The following is a 27,939-nucleotide window of genomic DNA, read 5'->3' as shown; positions in this document are numbered from 1 at the left end:
TGTCAACGTGGATGAACAGGAAGCATGGCGAAGTAAACTTCCACCTGACACAGTTCCTGTCAGGCCACGGCTGCTTCAGGAAGTATTTACATCGGTTTGGGCATGCTGCTTCGCCATTTTGCCCGCAGTGTGAGAACATCGAGGAGACGGTGGAGCACGTGATTTTTGAATGCCCCAGGTTTGAGGCAGTTCGAAGGGAAATACACGGTTTAAACCAAGAGAACGTGATAGAAAAAATGTGCCGAGAGGAAAGCACGTGGAATGCAGTCAACAGGGTAGCTACACGGATTTTATCCGAGTTGCAGAAGAAATGGCGTATCGACCAAAGAGCATCGGTATCGGGAGAACTTCCTTCGTCGGGGAACTCTCCGTCGGCGTAGGCTAGATCCGCCGCCGGGGACTAGACCGAGTAGTTCGCGATGAAATACAACCAGTTACGGGTCGTCAGGGCACCAGTGAACCGGACGCCCTGCTCCCCCGGAATCGCTGGACTGACCTTGGCACTCGGCTGGTTGGCGTCGGTATCGGAAGAACCTCCTTCGCCGGGGCTCTGTTAGATTCCCCGTTGGCACGAGGCCGAGTAGAGTGTGAAGAATGAGCTGCTAAAGTCGCCGAGACACCAGTCACTTCAAGGTGAAGGCTGGGTACACCGGCGATAGTATGAAGGAGTGGTGCTGAACAGCACAACAGGCCGACTTTTCCGAAGTAAAGCATATTGGTAGTACCGGAGAAGTTTAGGCATAGACACGAATAGGATGGAAAGATGGAAAATTCGAATGGTAGAATCCATGAAGTAGACAGTTATCTTGCGGTCCGAGGGGAAGCAAGGTAACAAAACAAGTAAAGGAGGTTTTTTCCCTCAGTCGAGGGTTTTTCCTCTCACCACACCACCATAGAAGCAAGATTACCTAATTGTGGAAGGTAACTTAGCAGGCGTGATCCCCAGAGCCCAATCCCCCTAGCAGGCCGCAAGGGGAGATGGTGAATTTTTCCAAGCAGTTTTGCGAGGAAGTGCAGACGAAAGTGTCATAACTCAATAAAAAAAAAAAAAAAAAAAAAAAAAAAAAAAAAAAAAAAAAAAAAATCCCCCCAATTCGCCTATGGGTCTCCGGGCCTTCTATAAAAAGTTTGTTTTTGGAGCGATCATATAGCCTTTACCGTATACTTAGTATACGAGAAAGGCAAAACAAAGCATCTCCAGTGTAAATTGCGAAAAAAATTCCTTAAAACTCCGAAAAAAAATCCATGTGAATTCTGTCTGAAAATTCAAAACAGTCCCGTGGGAAATACATATAATTTTCGGTGTAAAAAAAAATGTTCAAATTTTCATATATTTTTTTTTACATTCTAATGAAGTTTTCTACGACAAGTTCTTTCGAATCTTCACCAGAAATTCTTCTTTATTTCCAAAAGAAGTTTTTCGAACATTTTAGGGAGTGCGCTTCAAAATGTTCAGTCTCCAGTTAGCTTTGCGAGCAAAAGCGTAGGGTTGCCAACCCGGAGATGACGAGTTCGATTCTCGTTCCTGTCTAGGATGTGTTCGGGTGGGAAACATTCTCGACATCCTAGGTATAATGTATCCATCGTACTAGCTAAACAAGATATATAATCGTGCAATGGCTGGCATATAAAAGCTTTCAATTTATAACTAAGGAAATGCTAATAGAATATACTAAGTTGAAAAGCAGACCAACTTCCAGTTGGAATATGGAGCCATAGAAGAAGAGAAAACTTCTAAATTTTTCAATAAAAACCCAGATTAATCCACCTAGCGGTGATGGTGCCTTTCTCGACCTTCGTAAAATGTGTGTGCTTGAAAATAGATGAGCTAGTAGCTAGGAGTAAAAAAGACAAATTTCTTTGTCCATTCTATGAAAATCAGATTATTTATGGCAAAGATATTGTAGATCCAGTTGAAAACCGAAAATCATATTTTGTCCCATTCCCGGATGTCGCGACTGCATCGCGAGTGGTGCCCGACTATGGCACAGTTGCGCACTACTCGCGGTGCAGTTGCAACATCCGGAAATGCGTGAAAATGCGATTGTTGCGAGACCTCGGTTCGGTTTTCAGCTTGATCTACAATATGCTAATAAGAATTTCGACATTTTTGTTTCCTTTTCCAATCTTTTTGACGTACATACCCCTGTTTTATTTTACCCAGTCATATATTTTAAGGATAGCACTTTTGTATGAAAATTGAACTGAAGCTCCGACTACACAAAAAGGAAACGAAAATGTCATTCCCATCAAGCGAGCGGAGGGCAATATTTGTTATGATATAAATCTCATGACCGTCTTTCTGCCAAACTCCCGTATGAAGAGGGTGGGAAGTGTATCAGTGTGGAAGCATCCGATAGTTCGTTTTCGGAAAGAAATTATAGCCTTTCGGTACAACTTTGTTGCACAAGAAAGGCAAAAAGTATTTTGCCCATAATTTCTAAGGTAATAGTCCAATCTGGCCAACTTTCAATAAAAAATAATAGAACAGAATTCCGCGTCTAATGCAATTTGTTGTGAGTAAATCGGTTGAGGGTAAGTCCATTAAAAGTCAGCTAGACTTTTTTACTCGCTTTTTTATAACACATAGTATATTTTGGCCATAATTTCTGTGCCCATGGTCCAAATTTTCAATAGAAAACAATACGACAGGATTCCGCGTCGATTGAAACTTGTTGGAATTATAGATAGTGGAATACATAGATGAGTGAAGATAAATCCTCTGTCTCCAAACGAACTGTCAAACGTGTTTCCAAACGAGCATGACGTCACGATTTCAATGGAAACGTTAAGGGCTGTGACGTCATATGTGCGTGTGCACGGGCAAAAAAATCGACTCAGCCATGCTTTCGCTCATCTATATATTCCACTATCTACAGTTGGAATTAAATCGGTTGAGGATGAGTTCCAAAAAAGTGAGCTAAACTTTTCGCACTTTTGGTGCGCGCACACGCACACACAGAGACATCATCGCAGTTCGTCGAGCTTATACGTATATAACACTATGGGTCTCCAGGCCTTCTGTAAAAGTTTGGTTTTGGAGCGAACATACAGCCTTTTCGTATAAAAAGGCAAAAATGGTGTTTCGGCCATAACTTCCGATCCCATAGTCCGATCTAGCCAATTTTCAATAGAAAAATATGGGACAAGATTCTGCGTCGAATGCAATCTGTTGCGAGCGACCTGAGAAGCACACATATTGCACATCAATCACAGTAACTTATATATGACCGGATTCAGTCACAATATGGTTACTGCAACCAGATTTGTTGAACTTGTGTTTCTTGGGGAATAGATGAAGTCTAAGTGCTAAAAAAGTGAGCTAGACTTTTTCGAACTCTTTTTCACAATAAATAGTAATTTGACCATAACATCTAAGCCCATAGTCCGATCTGGCCAATTTTTAATAAGAAAATATGAGACATTCTGCGTCGAATGCAATTTGCTCGCAAATCGGTTGAGGAAAAGTGCCTGAAAAATGAGTGAGTTTTTTTTAGCGATTTTTCCATAAAAAGGCAAAAAATGATATAATTTTCGATCCCATAGTCTGATATGGCCAATTTTCAATAGGAAACAACGAGACAGTATTCTACGTCGAATGCAACTTGTTGTGAGCAAATCGGTTAAGGATATGTGCCCGAAAAATGAGTGACATTTTTTACGCGATTTTTTATATGAATTTGCATTTTGGCCATAACTTTCGATCCCATAGTTCGATCTGGCCAATTTCAAATAGAAAACAATGGGACAGGATTCTGCGTCGAATGCAACTTGTTGCTAGCAAATCGGTTAAGGATAAGTGCCCGAAAAATGAGTGACCTTTTTTACGCGATTTTTTCGTATGAATTTGTATTTTGGCCATAACTTCTGATCCCATAGTCCGATCTGGCCAATTTCAAATAGGAAACAATAGGACAGGAATCTGCGTCGAATGCAACTTGTTGCGAGCAAATCGGTTGAGGATAAGTGCCCGAAAAATGAGTGACATTCTTTACGCGATTTTTTTGTACGAATTTGTATTTCGGCCATAACTTCTGATCCCATAGTCCGATCTGGCCAATTTCAAATTGGAAACAATGGGACAGGATTCTGTGTCGAATGCAACTTGTTGCGAGTAAATCGGTTGAGGGTAAGTGCCCGAAAAATGAGTGACATTTTTTACGCGATTTTTTTGTATGAATTTGTATTTTGGCCATAACTTCTGACACCATAGTCCGATCTGGCCAATTTCAAATAGGAAACAATGGGACAGGATTTTGCGTCGAATGCAACTTGTTGCAAAGAAATGGGTTGAGGATAAGTGCCCGAAAAATGAGTGACATTTTTTTAGTAGTTTTGCGCACACACACACACACACATACACACACACACACACACACACACACACACACACACACACACACACACACACACACACACACACACAGACATCACCTCGATTCGTCGAACTGAGTCGATTGGTATATAACACTATGGGTCTCCGGGCCTTCTATAAAAAGTTTGTTTTTGGAGCGATCATATAGCCTTTACCGTATACTTAGTATACGAGAAAGGCAAAAATGGTATAATTTTCGATCCCATAGTCCGATCTGGCCAATTTCAAATAGGAAACAATGGGACAGGATTCTGCGTCGAATGCAACTTGTTGTGAGCAAATCGGTTGAGGATAAGTGCCCGAAAAATGAGTGACATTTTTTACGCGATTTTTTCGTATGAATTTGTATTTTGGCCATAACTTCTGATCCCATAGTTCGATCTGGCCAATTTTAAATAGGAAACAATGGGACAGGATTCTGCATCGAATGCAACTTGTTGCGAGCAAATCGGTTGAGAATAAGTTCCCGAAAAATGAGTGACATTTTTTACGCGATTTTTTCGTATGAATTTGTATTTTGGCCATAACTTCTGATCCCATAGTCCGATCTGACCAATTTCAAATAGGAAACAATGGGACAGAATTCTGCGTCGAATGCAACTTGTTGCGAGCAAATCGGTTGAGGATAAGTGCCCGAAAAATGAGTGACATTTTTTACGCGATTTTTTCGTATGATTTGAATAAAAACATGACTCTCGATCCCATAGGCCGATCTGGCCAATTTCAAATAGGAAACAATGAGACAGGATTCTGCGTCGAATGCAACTTGTTGCGATCAATTCGTTTCAGGGTAAGTGCCCGAAAAATGAGTGACATTTTTTACGCGATTTTTTCGTATGAATTTGTATTTTGGCCATAACTTTCGATCCCATAGTCCGATCTGGCCAATTTCAAATAGGAAACAATGGGACAGGATTCTGCGTCAAATGCAACTTGTTGTGAGCAAATCGGTTAAGGATAAGTGCCCGAAAAATGAGTGACCTTTTTTACGCGATTTTTTCGTATGAATTTGTATTTTGGCCATAACTTCTGATCCCATAGTTCGATCTGGCCAATTTCAAATAGGAAACAATGGGACAGGATTCTGCGTCGAATGCAACTTGTTGCGAGCAAATCGGTTGAGAATAAGTGCCCGAAAAATGAGTGACATTTTTTACGCGATTTTTTCGTATGAATTTGTATTTTGGCCATAACTTCTGATCCCATAGTCCGATCTGACCAATTTCAAATAGGAAACAATGGGACAGGATTCTGCGTCGAATGCATTTTGTTGCAAGCAAATCGGTTGAGAATAAGTGCCCGAAAAATGAGTGACATTTTTTACGCGATTTTTTCGTATGAATTTGTATTTTGGCCATAACTTCTGATCCCATAGTCCGATCTGACCAATTTCAAATAGGAAACAATGGGACAGGATTCTGCGTCGAATGCAACTTGTTGTGAGCAAATCGGTTAAGGATAAGTGCCCGAAAAATGAGTGACATTTTTTGAGTAGTTTTGCGCACACACACACATACACACACACACACACACACACACACACACACACACACACACAGACATCACCTCGATTCGTCGAACTGAGTCGATTGGTATATAACACTATGGGTCTCCGGGCCTTCTATAAAAAGTTTGTTTTTGGAGCGATCATATAGCCTTTACCGTATACTTAGTATACGAGAAAGGCAAAACTATTTTGAATTTCCGAAAGATATTAAACAACCAATGCCACATGAAACACTTTGATATTTCCGTTGATATTTTGTTTTTGGATTTTTTTTTTTCAAATTTGGAATTTTGAAATGAAAATTTTTCGGAATACTTTTTTACGCTCTTTGTGAATTCTATCACATTTTTTTAAATTTTCCAAGTATTTTTTTTATTCGAGGCATTATTTAGAATTTCCACGGAAGAGTCTATGGATTATCTTCAAAAAATTCTTTGGATTTTCAAAAAATAAATCTTTAGAATTCTCGAGATTCTTGTTTTTTTTTTAATTTGTGCCATAAATTCTTCCAAAATTTCATCGGGAATTCATTCTTCTTCGGGAGGTCATTTTGATTTCTTTGTAGGTTCAGCTAAACATTGCTTTAAATCTTTACCATGCATAGATGCACAGGAAATGATTTAGAAATTTTAAGGAATTTTCACATCAGAAAATCTTTAAAATTTTGATTTAATTTTTAAGGAATTCCTTCAAAAGTACAATTTTTTCGTTATTTTCACTTGTAAAAACATAGGAATTTCCTCAGGAAATTCATTATTGGTATTTCAGATGAACTTTTTTCGATTTTCTACTGAAAAATCTTAGGAATTTCCATTGGAAATATTTTGGCATATTCCGCATAATTTGTTTTGGAAATTTAAAAAAAAAACTGCTGAAAATGTCTAAGAATTTCTTTTGGAAAACGAAAAAAAAATCATTGGAAATTTAGAAGAATTTCCTTTGAAAATTCATTAAAGTTGCCCAGGATTTTGAAAAAAAAACTTTAGAGATTCTGTTAAAAAATTAAACTGGATTTTTTTTTCTAATTTATACTGAAACCTGTTAATACCTGTTAACATTGGAATGTAAACTAATTTGATGATTCTGAAAGCAAAACTGGAATTTATACAGGAATGCTACTCAAAAGAAACAACAGTAGGAGGTTTTATTTGCATCTCTAAGATTACATATTAACTTTGTGATTCTCTGACAAACTTTTTGTTGTAAGAGTTCAGTTCAGATGCTTCGCTGAGGTTAATATATCTTAAGAATTTCCAGTACCTCCAGAGCTACGGAAGGTCCCAAATACTCGTAGGAATCTATAGGGATGTTCAGTGACGAACTTTATAATTGTTTTTAAAAAAACTACTGAAAATTTTTTTTTTTTTTAAATTAATAATATAGGGATATTTTGGAAAATTACTAAACCATTACAATTTTTCTGCCAAATTTTGTCTGCCAAACAATTTTGTCTGCCAAATGACCACGATAAGCCACATGGGGGGAGGGGGGGTTGAAAATCTTCAAAAATATGACCACGTGGTTTCTGGATGGCCCCTATTATGATCAGGAATTGCAAAAAAATAGTTTCCATCGATACACTGGCAGGGCCGTCCAGAAAGTTCTCATTTCCATCCCATAAAAAATAAAGCAATGAAAAGGTATTTGATTTGTTATTTTTTTTGTGATTTTTTACAATAGTAGCGATAATTTTTTTTTTCAAAGGACGTACGATGGAATCGATCCTGCAGCAGTTATCGTTGTCGAAGATGTCGTTGAATCGCACGAACGACCTGTAATTCTAGTAACGGAGGAAAGTGAATTTCTCGCACAGTAGCCTCGCCGCGATTGTCGCTTGCTGCAGCTTTCTCCTCGAGAGTATCAATTTTGTAACAATATGCAGGGTATGGAGGAAGATTCAATGGATCACGAATAAACCACCGTTGGACACATTCAATTCTCATATTTCATAACGTCATTCGGACTCCAGGCAATAGAAGTGATTTCCACGATAGGTCAAACCAACAAAGACAAGAACTTCCACAGTGCAAGGACTACAGTACAATAACTTCAAGCAGTCCTTCGCAATTTTCTATAAAAAGCGCAGCTGGCGGTTTTCTTTGGCAATTATCGACGAATAATGAGTATTGAATGTAAATTTTAGATCCAACATAACTCCGACACCAGTAACCTCCGCCACTCTTTGAAGTGTGGTGCCATTGATACGGTAATCAAACGATAATGGGTGTTTTGTACAAAGGGAAGGTCACAACAGAGCACTATGGGACACTGACAGTCAATTTGTTCTGATGGTCCCAGGTTCAATCAACTTTGCAGACGATGACAGTCATCAACTGATTTTCAGGTCGTCTGCATAGATACTTTTGCAATCCAAACCCAATTTCGATGCAACGTTGTTGAAGTAGACGGTGAACAGTAGTGAGTCGTTTTTCACACGGAGTTTTCTGCCAGTTAGGTAAGAACCAAGCCACGTCGTGAGTTTGATCGTTGCCCAAAGGCGCAAAATTTGAACAACAAGATATTGTGGTCGATCTTGTAGGAAGCCACCTTCGAATCGGTGTAGATAACATCGACTTGAGCCTTGTTCTCCATAGCAGTAAAAATACAAGTGTGGGTAAAGTTACCCGACTAGAAGAGCATAACAGAAACTGAACACAATTTTAATATATTCTGATATTTATTTTATGTCCGTCTAGCTGGCAGGCCACTTATCATAAAATTGAAAATAAATACCTCTAAGTTGATGTACCAAATGCGTACCTATACGTACCTCCGGGGATTTTGAACGTACCTCAATATTTCCTAGAAAATCGGTGGCCTGCTGAATAGACGGTCGATTTTTCGAAAATCTTCGTAAAACTTCTCAATTTTATCGCTAATGTAATGTACCAAGTACGTACCTTCCGAAATTATATTTGTTTTTCAACGTACCTCAAAATTTCCCATACTTTCTTATACTTAACTTTTCAAATCGCTTTATATGTTAGATAACTCGACGGAATCGGATTCCTTGGAAAATTCTAGGCCGGAAACATATATAAAACCTTATACTTAAGTTGAATAATGGCAGTTTTATACTAAAAAGCGTGATTTCGGGCCAAAAATCATATAAATACATTAGAAAACTCCTAAATACACACCAAAACATAAATAAGAGCTTACGCCTGAAAGTAGACAATTAACAGAACGCTCGGATATTGTATAAAATGCATTTCCAACAATTTTCAATTCTAAACGAAATTAAAAACCGATAAGATATACATATATAGTTCAAAAATGCATATCAATAAGGTACATTGCACAAATAGACCAAAAATGTCCATCTGATCCTTCAAGGACATTCTCAGGTATCCCAAGTTTGTCGCAATTGCATGGCATGCCAACGTACCTCGATAGAAATATTTCTTATCAAATTATTTAATAAAAAGTCAATTATTCCAGATTAAATCCAATTAATTCGAATTTCTTTAGGTACATTGCACAAATCAACCCCAAATGTCCTTCTGATCCTTCAAGGACATGCTCAGGTATCCCAAATTTGTCGCAATTGCATAGCATGCCAACGTACCTCGATAAAAATAATTTTAATCAAATTATTTAATAAAAGTCAATTATTCCAGATTAAATCCAATTAATTCGAATTTATTTAGGTACATTGCACAAATCAACCCCAAATGTCCTTCTGATCCCTCAAGGACATTCTCAGGTATCCCAAGTTTGTCGCAATTGCATAGCATGCCAACGTACCTCGATAAAAATAATTTTAATCAAATTATTTAATAAACAGTCAATTATTCCAGATTAAATCCAATTAATTCGAATTTCTTTAGGTACATTGCACAAATCAACCCCAAATGTCCTTCTGATCCTTCAAGGACATGCTCAGGTATCCCAAATTTGTCGCAATTGCATAGCATGCCAACGTACCTCGATAAAAATAATTTTAATCAAATTATTTAATAAAAGTCAATTATTCCAGATTAAATCCAATTAATTCGAATTTCTTTAGGTACATTGCACAAATCAACCCCAAATGTCCTTCTGATCCTTCAAGGACATGCTCAGGTATCCCAAATTTGTCGCAATTGCATAGCATGCCAACGTACCTCGATAAAAATAATTTTAATCAAATTATTTAATAAAAAGTCAATTATTCCAGATTAAATCCAATTAATTCGAATTTCTTTAGGTACATTGCACAAATCAACCCCAAATGTCCTTCTGATCCTTCAAGGACATGCTCAGGTATCCCAAATTTGTCGCAATTGCATAGCATGCCAACGTACCTCGATAAAAATAATTTTAATCAAATTATTTAATAAAAAGTCAATTATTCCAGATTAAATCCAATTAATTCGAATTTCTTTAGGTACATTGCACAAATCAACCCCAAATGTCCTTCTGATCCTTCAAGGACATGCTCAGGTATCCCAAATTTGTCGCAATTGCATAGCATGCCAACGTACCTCGATAGAAATATTTTTTATCAAATTATTTAATAAAAAGTCAATTATTCCAGATTAAATCCAATTAATTCGAATTTCTTTAAGTACATTGCACAAATCGACCCCAAATGTCCTTCTGATCCTTCAAGGACATTCTCAGGTATCCCAAGTTTGTCGCAATTACATGGCATTCCAACGTACCTCGATAGAAAAAATTTTAATCAAATTATTTAATAAAAAGTCAATTATTCCAGATTAAATCCAATTAATTCGAATTTCTTTAGGTACATTGCACAAATCAACCCCAAATGTCCTTCTGATCCTTCAAGGACATGCTCAGGTATCCCAAATTTGTCGCAATTGCATAGCATGCCAACGTACCTCGATAGAAATATTTTTTATCAAATTATTTAATAAAAAGTCAATTATTCCAGATTAAATCCAATTAATTCGAATTTCTTTAAGTACATTGCACAAATCGACCCCAAATGTCCTTCTGATCCTTCAAGGACATTCTCAGGTATCCCAAGTTTGTCGCAATTACATGGCATTCCAACGTACCTCGATAGAAAAAATTTTAATCAAATTATTTAATAAAAAGTCAATTATTCCAGATTAAATCCAATTAATTCGAATTTATTTAGGTACATTGAACAAATCAACCCCAAATGTCCTTCTGATCCCTCAAGGACATTCTCAGGTATCCCAAGTTTGTCGCAATTGCATAGCATGCCAACGTACCTCGATAGAAATATTTTTTATCAAATTATTTAATAAAAAGTCAATTATTCCAGATTAAATCCAATTAATTCGAATTTCTTTAGGTACATTGCACAAATCAACCCCAAATGTCCTTCTGATCCTTCAAGGACATGCTCAGGTATCCCAGATTTGTGGCAATTGCATAGCATGCCAACGTACCTCGATAGAAATATTTTTTATCAAATTATTTAATAAAAAGTCAATTATTCCAGATTAAATCCAATTAATTCGAATTTATTTAAGTACATTGCACAAATCGACCCCAAATGTCCTTCTGATCCCTCTAGGACATTCTCAGGTATCCCAAGTGTGTCGCAATTGCATAGCATGCCAACGTACCTCGATAGAAATATTTTTTATCAAATTATTTAATAAAAAGTCAATTATTCCAGATTAAATCCAATTAATTCGAATTTATTTAAGTACATTGCACAAATCGACCCCAAATGTCCTTCTGATCCCTCTAGGACATTCTCAGGTATCCCAAGTTTGTCGCAATTGCATAGCATGCCAACGTACCTCGATAGAAATATTTTTTATCAAATTATTTAATAAAAAGTCAATTATTCCAGATTAAATCCAATTAATTCGAATTTCTTTAGGTACATTGCACAAATCAACCCCAAATGTCCTTCTGATCCTTCAAGGACATGCTCAGGTATCCCAGATTTGTCGCAATTGCATAGCATGCCAACGTACCTCGATAGAAATATTTTTTATCAAATTATTTAATAAAAAGTCAATTATTCCAGATTAAATCCAATTAATTCGAATTTATTTAAGTACATTGCACAAATCGACCCCAAATGTCCTTCTGATCCCTCTAGGACATTCTCAGGTATCCCAAGTTTGTCGCAATTGCATAGCATGCCAACGTACCTCGATAGAAATATTTTTTATCAAATTATTTAATAAAAAGTCAATTATTCCAGATTAAATCCAATTAATTCGAATTTCTTTAAGTACATTGCACAAATCGACCCCAAATGTCCTTCTGATCCTTCAAGGACATTTTCAGGTATCCCAAGTTTGTCGCAATTACATGGCATTCCAACGTGCCTCGATAGAAAAATTTTAATCAAATTATTTAATAAAAGTCAATTATTCCAGATTAAATCCAATTAATTCAAATTTATTTAGGTACATTGCACAAATCAACCCCAAATGTCCTTCTGATCCCTCAAGGACATTCTCAGGTATCTAAAGTTTGTCGCAATTGCATAGCATGCCAACGTACCTCGATAAAAATAATTTTAATCAAATTCTTTAATAAAAGTCAATTATTCCAGATTAAATCCAATTAATTCAAATTTATTTAGGTACATTGCACAAATCAACCCCAAATGTCCTTCTGATCCTCAAGGACATTCTCAGGTATCTAAGTTTGTCGCAATTGCATAGCATGCCAACGTACCTCGATAGAAATATTTTATCAAATTATTTAATAAAAAGTCAATTATTCCAGATTAAATCCAATTAATTCAATTTCTTTAGGTACATTGGACAAATCAACCCCAAATGTCCTTCTGATCCTTCAAGGACATGCTCAGGTATCCCAAATTTGTCGCAATTGCATAGCATGCCAACGTACCTCGATAAAAATAATTTGAATCAAATTATTTAATAAAAAGTCAATTATTCCAGATTAAATCCAATTAATTCGAATTTCTTTAGGTACATTGCACAAATCAACCCCAAATGTCCTTCTGATCCTTCAAGGACATGCTCAGGTATCCCAAATTTGTCGCAATTGCATAGCATGCCAACGTACCTCGATAAAAATAATTTTAATCAAATTATTTAATAAAAAGTCAATTATTCCAGATTAAATCCAATTAATTCAAATTTATTTAGGTACATTGCACAAATCAACCCCAAATGTCCTTCTGATCCCTCAAGGACATTTTCAGGTATCCCAAGTTTGTCGCAATTGCATAGCATGCCAACGTACCTCGATAGAAATATTTTTTATCAAATTATTTAATAAAAAGTCAATTATTCCAGATTAAATCCAATTAATTCGAATTTCTTTAAGTACATTGCACAAATCGACCTTTAAGTACATTGCACAAATCTGGGATACCTGAGCATGTCCTTGAAGGATCAGAAGGACATTTGGGGTCGATTTGTGCAATGTACCTAAAGAAATTCGAATTAATTGGATTTAATCTGGAATAATTGACTTTTTATTAAATAATTTGATAAAAATATTTCTATCGAGGTACGTTGACATGCTATGTAATTGCGACAAACTTGGGATACCTGAGAATGTCCTTGAGGGATCAGAAGGACATTTGGGGTCGATTTGTGCAATGTACTTAAAGAAATTCGAATTAATTGGATTTAATCTGGAATAATTGACTTTTTATTAAATAATTTGATTAAAAATTTTTTATCGAGGTACGTTGGCATGCTATGCAATTGCGACAAATTTGGGATACCTGAGCATGTCCTTGAAGGATCAGAAGGACATTTGGGTTTGATTTGTGCAATGTACCTAAAGAAATTCGAATTAATTGGATTTAATCTGGAATAATTGACTTTTTATTAAATAATTTGATAAAAAATATTTCTATCGAGGTACGTTGGCATGCTATGCAATTGCGACAAACTTGGGATACCTGAGAATGTCCTTGAGGGATCAGAAGGACATTTGGGGTTGATTTGTGCAATGTACCTAAAGAAATTCGAATTAATTGGATTTAATCTGGAATAATTGACTTTTTATTAAATAATTTGATTAAAATTTTTTTATCGAGGTACGTTGGAATGCCATGTAATTGCGACAAACTTGGGATACCTGAGCATGTCCTTGAAGGATCAGAAGGACATTTGGGGTTGATTTGTGCAATGTACCTAAAGAAATTCGAATTAATTGGATTTAATCTGGAATAATTAACTTTTATTAAATAATTTGATAAAAATATTTCTATCGAGGTACGTTGGCATGCTATGCAATTGCGACAAATTTGGGATACCTGAGCATGTCCTTGAAGGATCAGAAGGACATTTGGGGTTGATTTGTGCAATGTACCTAAAGAAATTCGAATTAATTGGATTTAATCTGGAATAATTGACTTCTTATTAAATAATTTGATAAGAAATATTTCTATCGAGGTACGTTGGCATGCTATGCAATTGCGACAAATTTGGGATACCTGAGCATGTCCTTGAAGGATCAGAAGGACATTTGGGGTTGATTTGTGCAATGTACCTAAAGAAATTCGAATTAATTGGATTTAATCTGGAATAATTGACTTCTTATTAAATAATTTGATAAGAAATATTTCTATCGAGGTACGTTGGCATGCTATGCAATTGCGACAAATTTGGGATACCTGAGCATGTCCTTGAAGGATCAGAAGGACATTTGGGGTTGATTTGTGCAATGTACCTAAAGAAATTCGAATTAATTGGATTTAATCTAGAATAATTGACTTTTTATTAAATAATTTGATAAAAAATATTTCTATCGAGGTACGTTGGCATGCTATGCAATTGCGACAAATTTGGGATACCTGAGCATGTCCTTGAAGGATCAGAAGGACATTTGGGGTTGATTTGTGCAATGTACCTAAAGAAATTCGAATTAATTGGATTTAATCTGGAATAATTGACTTTTTATTAAATAATTTGATAAAAAATATTTCTATCGAGGTACGTTGGCATGCTATGCAATTGCGACAAACTTGGGATACCTGAGAATGTCCTTGAAGGATCAGAAGGACATTTGGGGTTGATTTGTGCAATGTACCTAAAGAAATTCGAATTAATTGGATTTAATCTGGAATAATTGACTTTTTATTAAATAATTTGATTAAAATTATTTTTATCGAGGTACGTTGGCATGCTATGCAATTGCGAAAAATTTGGGATACCTGAGCATGTCCTTGAAGGATCAGAAGGACATTTGGGGTTGATTTGTGCAATGTACCTAAAGAAATTCGAATTAATTGGATTTAATCTGGAATAATTGACTTTTATTAAATAATTTGATAAAAAATATTTCTATCAAGGTACGTTGGCATGCTATGCAATTGCGACAAACTTGGGATACCTGAGAATGTCCTTGAGGGATCAGAAGGACATTTGGGGTTGATTTGTTCAATGTACCTAAATAAATTCGAATTAATTGGATTTAATCTGGAATAATTGACTTTTTATTAAATAATTTGATAAAAAATATTTCTATCGAGATACGTTGGCATGCTATGCAATTGCGACAAATTTGGGATACCTGAGCATGTCCTTGAAGGATCAGAAGGACATTTGGGGTTGATTTGTGCAATGTACCTAAAGAAATTCGAATTAATTGGATTTAATCTGGAATAATTGACTTTTTATTAAATAATTTGATAAAAAATATTTCTATCGAGGTACGTTGGCATGCTATGCAATTGCGACAAATTTGGGATACCTGAGCATGTCCTTGAAGAATCAGAAGGACATTTGGGGTTGATTTGTGCAATGTACCTAAAGAAATTCGAATTAATTGGATTTAATCTGGAATAATTGACTTTTTATTAAATAATTTGATTAAAATTATTTTTATCGAGGTACGTTGGCATGCTATGCAATTGCGACAAATTTGGGATACCTGAGCATGTCCTTGAAGGATCAGAAGGACATTTGGGGTTGATTTGTGCAATGTACCTAAAGAAATTCGAATTAATTGGATTTAATCTGGAATAATTGACTTTTTATTAAATAATTTGATAAAAAATATTTCTATCGAGGTACGTTGGCATGCTATGCAATTGCGACAAACTTGGGATACCTGAGAATGTCCTTGAGGGATCAGAAGTACATTTGGGGTTGATTTGTGCAATGTACCTAAATAAATTTGAATTAATTGGATTTAATCTGGAATAATTGACTTTTTATTAAATAATTTGATTAAAATTTTTTCTATCGAGGTACGTTGGAATGCCATGTAATTGCGACAAACTTGGGATACCTGAGAATGTCCTTGAAGGATCAGAAGGACATTTGGGGTTGATTTGTGCAATGTACCTAAAGAAATTCGAATTAATTGGATTTAATCTGGAATAATTGACTTTTTATTAAATAATTTGATTAAAATTATTTTTATCGAGGTACGTTGGCATGCCATGTAATTGCGACAAACTTGGGATACCTGAGCATGTCCTTGAAGGATCAGAAGGACATTTGGGGTTGATTTGTGCAATGTACCTAAAGAAATTCGAATTAATTGGATTTAATCTGGAATAATTGACTTTTTATTAAATAACTAGCTTTATGTACCCGGCCTTGCTCGGAGTTGCCAGTTTAATTCGCAGTTTTTTTCACCATCGGAATTGGAATAGGTCAAAAGGATAATTGTGTTTTCTTATTGATATTTCATCATTTGATTAAAAGAAGGTAGATTACATTTGAAAACATTGACTGATTTTGAAAATGGGATCAAACCCAAAATCGCTTTATTCCGGGCAAACGTCTATTTCTAAAGAAGGAAAAACATACACCGATGCCTTATTCCGGAAAAACGTCTATTTTAAAGAAATGATCACATTTACCGTCCAGAAGGAAACACTTTAATCATTGCTTTTCTCTGGGCAAACCATGATTTCGATGAAGTGTTGAGTTGATCGATCCCTGTCATCTTCGCCTTCTTAAGAAAAGAATGTTTGTTCCAAATTTGGTTGAAATCGGGCAAGGGGTACAGAAGTTATGCTGGAACATTGGATCATTGCATACCTTGCTTTTATTTATTAATCTTGAATCATTATCATATAATTATCATACCTTTTAAAATTTGGAATAAAGGTTACTCGATTATGGATCACTATGCAATTTGATCATTCATAATCATCAATCATTAATCATATCGATCGTTAATCATTAACCATACACATAGTGTGTCAACATTTAATCACGATCGGTAATCGTTAATCATAATCCAACGGTTTTCTTCATCTATTATTCATAATCGTTAATTATTGTCAAAATGAATTTAATCATTAATCATTATCAGTCATCATTTTCAAAAATTATAATTCATTAATCATAATCTTTAATCATAGAGTTGAATGATTTAATCATTTAATCTGCTTAGAATTGGTCCTGGGGGTCAGGAGTTACACTGAATTGCCCGTTTTCTAAAGACAACCGCTTTCCCTTTACCCTTCCTCTTTTCTCAACGGCCATTTCACCCCTTTGTTATCTTCTCCTAGGGATAGAAAATGTGTACCAAATTTGGTTGAAATCGGTACAGGGGTTCAGAAGTTACACTAAATTGCCCGTTTTCTGAACAATACCCTCCCTTCAGACCCCTACCCCTTATCCAAATTTCCCTCCGTACGATCGGCTCCTCATAGTGAATATGTGTACAAAATTTGATTGAAATCGGTCCTGGGGGTTGGGAGTTACACTGAGTTGCTCGTTTTCCAAAGACAACACCTCCCCTATACCCTCCTTTTTCCAATGACCATCCCATCCCCTTTGTTATCTTTTCCTTATGATGTAGAATGTGTGTACCAAATTTGGTTGAAATCGGTACAGGGGTTCATGATTTACTTTGAATTGCCCGTTTTCTAAACAAAACCCTCCCTCCAGACCCCTCCCCCTTTCCCAAATCCCCTCCCATATGATTACCTCCTCGTAGTGAATATGTGTACAAAATTTGGTTGAAATCGGTCCTGGGAGTTGAAAGTTACACAGAATTGTTCGTTTTCTGAACAAAACCCCTCCCTCCACCCCTACTCCTTTTCTACGTGACCATCCCGTCGCTTTGTTAGCTTCCTCTGAGGGTAGAGAATGTCTGTACCAAATTTGGTTGAAATCGGTCCTGGGAGTTGAAAGTTACACAGAATTGTTCGTTTTCTGAACAAAACCCTCCCACCACCCCTCCCCCTTTCTACATGACCATCCCACCCCTTTGTTAACTTCCTCTGAGGATAGAGAATGTCTGTACCAAATTTGGTTGAAATCGGTCCTGGGAGTTGAAAGTTACACAGAATTGTTCGTTTTCTGAACAAAACCCTCCCACCACCCCTCCCTTTTCTACATGACCATCCCACCCCTTTGTTAACTTCCTCTGAGGATAGAGAATGTCTGTACCAAATTTGGTTGAAATCGGCCAAGTGGTTCAGAAGTAGTTAGCGAACATACATACATAGATTGGTTTTTATATATATAGATTTGATAAAAAATATTTCTATCAAGGTACGTTGGCATGCTATGCAATTGCGACAAACTTGGGATACCTGAGAATGTCCTTGAGGGATCAGAAGGACATTTGGGGTTGATTTGTTCAATGTACCTAAAGAAATTCGAATTAATTGGATTTAATCTGGAATAATTGACTTTTTATTAAATAATTTGATTAAAAATATTTCTATCGAGGTACGTTGGCATGCTATGCAATTGCGACAAACTTGGGATACCTGAGAATGTCCTTGAGGGATCAGAAGTACATTTGGGGTTGATTTGTGCAATGTACCTAAATAAATTTGAATTAATTGGATTTAATCTGGAATAATTGACTTTTTATTAAATAATTTGATTAAAATAGTTTTTATCGAGGTACGTTGGAATGCCATGTAATTGCGACAAACTTGGGATACCTGAGAATGTCCTTGAAGGATCAGAAGGACATTGGGGTCGATTTGTGCAATGTACTTAAAGAAATTCGAATTAATTGGATTTAATCTGGAATAATTGACTTTTTATTAAATAATTTGATTAAAATTATTTTTATCGAGGTACGTTGGCATGCTATGCAATTGCGACAAATTTGGGATACCTGAGCATGTCCTTGAAGGATCAGAAGGACATTTGGGGTTGATTTGTGCAATGTACCTAAAGAAATTCGAATTAATTGGATTTGATCTGGAATAATTGACTTTTTATTAAATAATTTGATTAAAAATATTTCTATCGAGGTACGTTGGCATGCTATGCAATTGCGACAAACTTGGGATACCTGAGAATGTCCTTGAGGGATCAGAAGGACATTTGGGGTTGATTTGTGCAATGTACCTAAATAAATTTGAATTAATTGGATTTAATCTGGAATAATTGACTTTTTATTAAATAATTTGATTAAAAATTTTTTATCGAGGTACGTTGGAATGCCATGTAATTGCGACAAACTTGGGATACCTGAGAATGTCCTTGAAGGATCAGAAGGACATTGGGGGCGATTTGTGCAATGTACTTAAAGAAATTCGAATTAATTGGGATTAATCTGGAAGAATTGACGTTTTATTAAATAATTTGATTAAAATTATTTTTATCGAGGTACGTTGGCATGCTATGCAATTGCGACAAACTTGGGATACCTGAGAATGTCCTTGAGGGATCAGAAGGACATTTGGGGTTGATTTGTACAATGTACCTAAATAAATTTGAATTAATTGGATTTAATCTGGAATAATTGACTTTTTATTAAATAATTTGATTAAAATTATTTTTATCGAGGTACGTTGGCATGCTATGCAATTGCGACAAATTTGGGATACCTGAGCATGTCCTTGAAGGATCAGAAGGACATTTGGGGTTGATTTGTGCAATGTACCTAAAGAAATTCGAATTAATTGGATTTAATCTGGAATAATTGACTTTTTATTAAATAATTTGATAAAAAATATTTCTATCAAGGTACGTTGGCATGCTATGCAATTGCGACAAACTTGGGATACCTGAGAATGTCCTTGAGGGATCAGAAGGACATTTGGGGTTGATTTGTTCAATGTACCTAAAGAAATTCGAATTAATTGGATTTAATCTGGAATAATTGACTTTTTATTAAATAATTTGATTAAAATTATTTTTATCGAGGTACGTTGGCATGCTATGCAATTGCGACAAATTTGGGATACCTGAGCATGTCCTTGAAGGATCAGAAGGACATTTGGGGTTGATTTGTGCAATGTACCTAAAGAAATTCGAATTAATTGGATTTAATCTGGAATAATTGACTTTTATTAAATAATTTGATTAAAATATTTCTATCGAGGTACGTTGGCATGCTATGCAATTGCGACAAACTTGGGATACCTGAGAATGTCCTTGAGGGATCAGAAGGACATTTGGGGTTGATTTGTGCAATGTACCTAAATAAATTTGAATTAATTGGATTTAATCTGGAATAATTGACTTTTTATTAAATAATTTGATTAAAAATTTTTTATCGAGGTACGTTGGAATGCCATGTAATTGCGACAAACTTGGGATACCTGAGAATGTCCTTGAAGGATCAGAAGGACATTGGGGTCGATTTGTGCAATGTACTTAAAGAAATTCGAATTAATTGGATTTAATCTGGAATAATTGACTTTTTATTAAATAATTTGATTAAAATTATTTTTATCGAGGTACGTTGGCATGCTATGCAATTGCGACAAACTTGGGATACCTGAGAATGTCCTTGAGGGATCAGAAGGACATTTGGGGTTGATTTGTACAATGTACCTAAATAAATTTGAATTAATTGGATTTAATCTGGAATAATTGACTTTTATTAAATAATTTGATTAAAATTATTTTTATCGAGAGTACGTTGGCATGCTATGCAATTGCGACAAATTTGGGATACCTGAGCATGTCCTTGAAGGATCAGAAGGACATTTGGGGTTGATTTGTGCAATGTACCTAAAGAAATTCGAATTAATTGGATTTAATCTGGAATAATTGACTTTTTATTAAATAATTTGATAAAAAATATTTCTATCAAGGTACGTTGGCATGCTATGCAATTGCGACAAACTTGGGATACCTGAGAATGTCCTTGAGGGATCAGAAGGACATTTGGGGTTGATTTGTTCAATGTACCTAAAGAAATTCGAATTAATTGGATTTAATCTGGAATAATTGACTTTTTATTAAATAATTTGATTAAAATTATTTTTATCGAGGTACGTTGGCATGCTATGCAATTGCGACAAATTTGGGATACCTGAGCATGTCCTTGAAGGATCAGAAGGACATTTGGGGTTGATTTGTGCAATGTACCTAAAGAAATTCGAATTAATTGGATTTAATCTGGAATAATTGACTTTTTATTAAATAATTTGATAAAAAATATTTCTATCGAGGTACGTTGGCATGCTATGCAATTGCGACAAACTTGGGATACCTGAGAATGTCCTTGAGGGATCAGAAGTACATTTGGGGTTGATTTGTGCAATGTACCTAAATAAATTTGAATTAATTGGATTTAATCTGGAATAATTGACTTTTTATTAAATAATTTGATAAAAAATATTTCTATCAAGGTACGTTGGCATGCTATGCAATTGCGACAAACTTGGGATACCTGAGAATGTCCTTGAAGGATCAGATGGACATTTTTGGTCGATTTGTGCAATGTACCTTATTGATATGCATTTTTGAACTATATATGTATATCTTATCGGTTTTTAATTTCGTTTAGAATTGAAAATTGTTGGAAATGCATTTTATACAATATCCGAGCGTTCTGTTAATTGCCTACTTTCAGGCGTAAGCTCTTATTTATGTTTTGGTGTGTATTTAGGAGTTTTCTAATGTATTTATATGATTTTTGGCCCGAAATCACGCTTTTTAGTATAAAACTGCCATTATTCAACTTAAGTATAAGGTTTTATATATGTTTCCGGCCTAGAATTTTCCAAGGAATCCGATTCCGTCGAGTTATCTAACATATAATGCGATTTGAAAAGTTTAGTATAAGAAAGTATGGGAAATTTTGAGGTACGTTGAAAAACAAATATAATTCCGGAAGGTACGTACTTGGTACACTACATTAGCGATAAAATTGAGAAGTTTTACGAAGATTTTCGAAAAATCGACCGTCTATTCAGCAGGCCACCGATTTTCTAGGAAATATTGAGGTACGTTCAAAATCCCCGGAGGTACGCATAGGTACGCATTTGGTACATAAACTTAGATGTATTTATTTTCAATTTTATGATAAGTGGCCTGCCAGCTAGACGGACATATTTATTTTAACTTATTTTGATACAATTTTGTTCTTAGTATCCATTGTCTTTCAAATGTTGTAACAGGATTTTATCATAATATGATCTAAAAAATGCTTAACCCCGAATTGCCCAACAGTAGGCAATTAAAATAGATGTAGCAGTCTTCCAGCCATGGATAACATAACGCCAATGTAATTTGAAAAGGTTGCCTAATTTGTAATGTTTTTGGTTTTTTGTTCTTGAAAAATATTCTTGTTCAGACAAAAACACAAAAACAAAAACAAAATCTGGAGACCTATCACGATCTGTAAAAATTTCCAACTGCACAGGAACAATATATTTTGTAACTGATTCTGTTATAAATTTCTAACAAAATATGTTATTTTTATGATGAAATTCTAACAAAATTTGATAGCTTTTTGTTTCCAGTAGTGTAATTTTTGATAGAAATTTAGATATTTTAACAACATCCTGCACCATGTTTCTAACAAATTTTGTTATAAAAATTGTGTATAACATAATAACATATGTTGATATAATTTTGATATGACCTTCTAGTCGGGTAAGCTGGTTCGTAGTGACTTATCTACCCGGCTTAAGACCATGCTGATCGGTAAAGGATGTAGTTCTTCGATTTGCAAAGAAAAACATCACTGACAATTATTTCAAATAACTTTGAAGCTGCGGACAAGTTGGTTATTCCACGATAGTTCTTGACATTCTCTCTATCACCATTTTTGTAGACAGGAAACATATATGATTACTTCCAAATATCCCGTAAAAACCGTCATCTATTGATGGGGCCCTCCTTATCCCTGTGGTAAGACGCGCGGCTACAAAGCAAGACCATGCTCAGGGTCGCTGGGTTCGATTACCGGTGCCGGTTTAGACAATTTTCGAATTGGAAATTGTCTCGACTTCCCTGGACATAAAAGCATCATCGTGTCAGCCTCATGATATACGAATGCAGAAATGGTAACTTGGCTTAGAAACCTGGCCGTTAATAACTGTTGAAGTGCTTAATGAACACTAAGCTGCGAGGCGGCTCTGTCCCAGTGTGGGAATGTAATGCCAATAAGAAGAAAAATGATCGATTAAAAAAGGAGGAGAGTTGTTCAGCGAAAACAGCAGCACAGCGGCAGAATACTACGATGGGCCATGGGCCATCATGGCATCCCCATCACGGTGGATAGGGACCCTAGGCCAACTACCTGATATTCCCGAAACTTCAAGAACTAATTGACGGCAACGATTTGTGGCATAAAACAAGGGACTCGGATTGGAACAAGGAATGTTTTAATTTTAGCTTAGCATCCCAACAAATAATGTATGCTGAGTGAGCTAGTTTTTAGGCTGAAGAGGCATATGTTTAACGTAATAAGCTTTTTATCAGCTTCCAATGTTTGTTGGGAAGGTAAGCTGGCACAACTCGCCTTATTGATCACTTTGTCTGTCTTAGTTATTTCATAATCCCTACGTTATTCAGTTCAAGTCTATACTAATTGTAGATTATGTTATGTGAACTGCTAATTAAACTGTAAATTATTTAAATTGAACTATTAATTAAATAACTGTTAGAATTAAAATTTTATTTGTCTAATACCAATCTTCGAGGGTCGCCTCTGCTTAGATGAAAATCTAGAGCACCGCTTAAAAGTTAAGCGAAGGTGAAGAAGCTTGCACTCAATTGTCAAATTGTCGTTAAACCTTACACGGAAGAGTAAAATAACTATAAAGGACATTGGGCATAACGTACGTTAGGCATAATTATGCCTTCTTTATGTCATGTATTCTTTGTGTCATTTTATGCCTATTGTCCATTATGCCTAACGTAAATTCTGCGTATCATCAGTTATGTCCAACATCCACTATGTCTAACGTACTTATGCTTAAAGTCCTTATGCCTAAAAATGTACTTATGTCTAACGGGGTATACTGCCTGTAATCGCATAACTGTCCCATATGACTTTTCATCATTTATGAGATTTAATAAGCATTGGCCCTATTTTGGTTCATATTTTTGTGCCTTTCAATAAACCCATATTATTTGTTCTGAAAATTTCGAAAAAAATACCAAGTCGATTTGTCCCATCTTAAAAGTAACCGCATTTGAGTCCCATATTAAAAGTAACCGTATATGAGTCCCATTATTGGAGTAGTAATAAAAGCTTCTTCGAATTCTAATTTTTGATTGTGTCTATTATTATTATTTTGAGAACTATTACTAAAAAAATAACATTTGAAAAAAAAAATGGATTTTAGTAACATCCGACAGCAAATCTATTCTTGAATCAATTTTCAATTTCATCAGTTTGTGGCAAATCAACCCAATACGCTTTCTTGTCTTCCTCGATTAGTGGCAAAATAACTTTCAACAAATCAGCTTTCCTGTTAGCGTCAATACCTCGAGGTTCTCTTTTTCTCTTCAGTTGATTTTCTAGGTCGAAATCAGCATCCGAAACCAGTCGCTCTTGCTTAGCGGTAAAAATTTTACAGCTCTTCAAATCTTTTCCGCTCACTGATTCACTGTAGTGTAAATTCAATGAACCTTTTTTAACGGCAATATATCTGATATTGTCGATATACGGGCGAGGTTTAATTTTATTCAGGGCGTACTGAGAAACGTTCAGAAAATTTGAGAAGAAATCCTCTGGCTGCATATCTAGGACCTCTACGTTCGACTTCGCGTTTGCGACCACGGTTCGAAAGTCTTCATAGGTTATTGGAGGGTCTTTCCGCATTGATCCTTCTACAGCAGCATGGAAGCTGTCTGCAGCCATAAAAGTATGGCCAGGTTCAAAAAACTTTAGCTCCAATTCTTTCATCTGAATATGTTTGGAATTAACCAGTATTATCAGATGAAGAAAAAGGCTCCAATTTTTGTTTTGTGATGCACAGTTGTCCAGCCATAATACAAGCTTCTCCACGCCACGAAATTTGTTAATAACTTGATGAAAACAACCAGCAATATCGTTTGACGATCGACCGCTAACTGATTCATTCCACACGCACGCGACTACTGGCACAGACTTTGTGTAATTGCCGACGGGAGCAAAGGTTTCGTTAAAAGCAATAAGCCTTTGAGAAAAAACGACCGTTTTGAGCCCTTCCAAACGTGGTAGCTGTATGACCTGAAAAAATAACGTTTGTTAATATAAGGTATGTGACAAATTTCACACGCACTTTCTGTAGGTCGACCGCTAATACCACATGGCCTGGTTTAACGGATTCTCCATCATCTCGATATTCCGATCGGGCTGCTACATACAGCTGCCTGTGATCCCTGTACTCTATGCATATGGGGCAAGACTCGATTAAAGGTTGATTGTCATCAGAATGTCCAGAGGTTTTTTGGTGCTGCTTTGCCGAAACACATGTTTCGCACTCTTCGTGTCCCAATTTCACTATAGAAATATTCATTTTTTTCAAGATTCGACAATAATACTGGTAGGTTACTTCTGTCTCGTGGGTTTCTTTGTAATGCTTGTACATTTTCCTAACAGACAAGTCAGATGGCAAGTATAATCGGTTGGGTGCATGTTCACGACGATAATGCGAAATGCACGGATTGTACTTGTTGATATGGGTTTTGACAGAAGTATATTTTTCGGTGCTTCGCTCATACTTTCCCCGCTTGAGGGATCTTGGTCTAGCTTCTTCATCATCGTCAGCATCTTCAACCATACGATAGATAATATTTCTATTCAAATTAGAATAATTATTAGTTTAGTTCCAGTTTCAATATCTCAATACCTACCCACAATGTTCCCCGTATCCGAACGTGTTGAGGAAGAACTTCCGGCAAACTTTCGGCACTTCATCACTTGCCACCGCCCGAATATGGAACTCATACGAGTGACGCTTCCGCAGATTTTCCTCGGAGAAAGCATTTCGACTGCGTCTTTTTACGGCTTTACGTATAACCCTTTCCCGTATAAAATGCTTCTGACCTGCTGCATCGAGGGACCAAAAGCTATTATTGATATCGATCCTGTCATCCTTTGAAACCAAATTGCTACATTCCTTGCTGCAGCCGCAATGCTCAAGTATTGTGGCATGTGAAAGCCGCCGCCGTTTCGCTATGTCTCGCTTCCGTGCTTCTTTCTTCGTCCTTTTTCGCTGCGATCTAGATTTCTCCGGCAGGTTACCAAAAAAACTGCCATCAGAGTTGTCTGCACTCATGGAAAACAGGCTTTCATTAGATGTTACATCGTCATAGTTATTTCCATCGTTTCCAGGATCATCTTTCTCATCTTCATTCGCAACTATAAAATGGAAATCAGACGCCTTTTCTTCACAGCCATGGTCTATACTTTGCTTCGTCGACACTTTACCGTCATCCGCCTTCGAGGATATATCTGCTCTCGATACAATATCACCAGAATTATCAAGCGGCAAGGAAGCGAAGAAGGACCGGAAGTTTTTCCTTTTTTCTTGGTCATAGCACAGAAGCACTCCACGCGTTTCATTACATGTGTTCTCACTAAATCCACGAAAATCCTCTTCATCAGAACTTTGTTCACTTCCGTCAGATGAATCACCCAAATAACTTCTAATTAACTTCAAACCTGACATTATAGATCCGGTAATGTTCGCCAAACCTATGCGCAAAACGATCCGACTCTAGCCAATTTAAAACAAGTGACAGTTGTTTCCTTAGTGACACAATTCAAAAGAGTGAGACTGGTATGCGGTTACTTTTGCTTTTGAAAGGCAAAGTAACCGCATATACTGTCCCATGATTTTTCCTTAGTGAAAAACAAAATTTCTCCTTAACCAATGCAGGTATAGTGAAATTAATATATTTCTACAGCACACTGGTGACAAACATGTGAAAAAAGTAATTTTAAAACGGCACAACAAGGAAAATGAAGGTTCCATTTTCAATGACGATTTTCTCGATTCACTGTTTTTTCATATGGGACTGATATGCGATTATAGGCAGTATACCCGAATCTAGTCAACTGTAAGAATTACTTTTCGGTTGCAAAATTAAGCTTCATAACGCCTGTTTCCCATTAAATGGTGAAAATTTATCGAGAATAAAGCCACCGTAAGATTGTTTTTATACCATCTTTATAATTTGTGGTATTTTTAATAATGGCTCTTTAACTCTTATGTTACCGACAGGGTACCCGGGTACCTTTTTCAATTTCAAGTGTATTTTTTTCGGTTTCAAACGACGCTGGAAATTGAAACTCAGTGACAACTTAAAACAAGGCAAAATTTAGGTTTTGGTGATAACAAAATGAAAATCAAGAAAGGGGCTTTACAATGGGGTAGAACAATGTTATCACTGGTATTTTTCAACAGTAACCACTTCCTAATCAATTTACTTTATGCTTTTTTGATTTAAATGTAAATAAGCCAAATTTGCTGAGATTATTCCAGATAAGGTACCCCGAGGAAAGTGAAAATACGGGGTAAGTGGGTACTATGGCTGCCGATGAATCGATGATCGTTTTAATGGTAACAATGTTGATGAGATGATGAGTTGATGAGAAAGATGAAGCAGAACTATTAACGAATTCACCAGACACAAAAATATTTGGGATCAAAATCATTTGAGGCACAATACTAACGCTATTGCTTGATCAAGACTTTCAACTACCGGGAAAAGCTATTACTTTTATTTTAATTAAACGCATTTCCAACAAAATATTCGTTTCTAAATTTATCATTGTTGTGGTAAGGGAATATTTTGAGCATTTAAATAATTGTGTGACAACGAAAACGATTTTAAAGTTTCAATTAATGTTTACTTGTTTACTTGCAATGTATACTTGCCCTTGTGGTTTAACATACATAGGGCAAGTGGGACATATTTGAACATCGTTTTAGATAGAGCCATTTTAGCTGTTTTTAGATTGTTGTCTAGTGAAAAATAACTTCGACATTCTTATCTCATATGGATCAGATGCTGTT

General features: G+C 35.9%; 1 protein-coding gene across 1 annotated transcript; it reads right to left on the bottom strand.

Annotated features, from left to right (window-relative positions):
• Nucleotides 1–400: 400 nt before the first annotated feature.
• On the bottom strand, nucleotides 401–26,589 carry LOC134222135 (uncharacterized). Its single transcript, XM_062701277.1, has 4 exons — nucleotides 25,772–26,589; nucleotides 25,471–25,714; nucleotides 24,342–24,839; nucleotides 401–550 (listed from the first exon to the last, which is right to left on the bottom strand). The coding sequence occupies exons 1-4, from the start codon at nucleotides 26,587–26,589 to the stop codon at nucleotides 401–403; spliced, it is 1,710 nt and encodes a 569-aa protein (XP_062557261.1).
• Between the last annotated feature and the right edge of the window lie 1,350 nt (nucleotides 26,590–27,939).

This window comes from Armigeres subalbatus, chromosome 3 (genome assembly GCF_024139115.2).
Source record: "Armigeres subalbatus isolate Guangzhou_Male chromosome 3, GZ_Asu_2, whole genome shotgun sequence".
Taxonomy (NCBI): Eukaryota; Metazoa; Arthropoda; class Insecta; order Diptera; family Culicidae; genus Armigeres; species Armigeres subalbatus.
This window is presented reverse-complemented; position numbering and strand designations above follow the sequence as displayed.

Excerpts from the sequence above, each read along its gene's own strand:
- LOC134222135 (XM_062701277.1), bottom strand. The coding sequence starts at position 26,589 with ATGTCAGGTTTGAAGTTAATTAGAAGTTATTTGGGTGATTCATCTGAC. Across the intron at positions 25,715-25,771 it reads GGATACGGGGAACATTGTGG|AAATATTATCTATCGTATGG; the intron begins GTAGGTATTGAG and ends TAATTTGAATAG. Across the intron at positions 551-24,341 it reads AAGACAAGAAAGCGTATTGG|AGCCCCGGCGAAGGAGGTTC; the intron begins GTTGATTTGCCA and ends GGAATCTAACAG.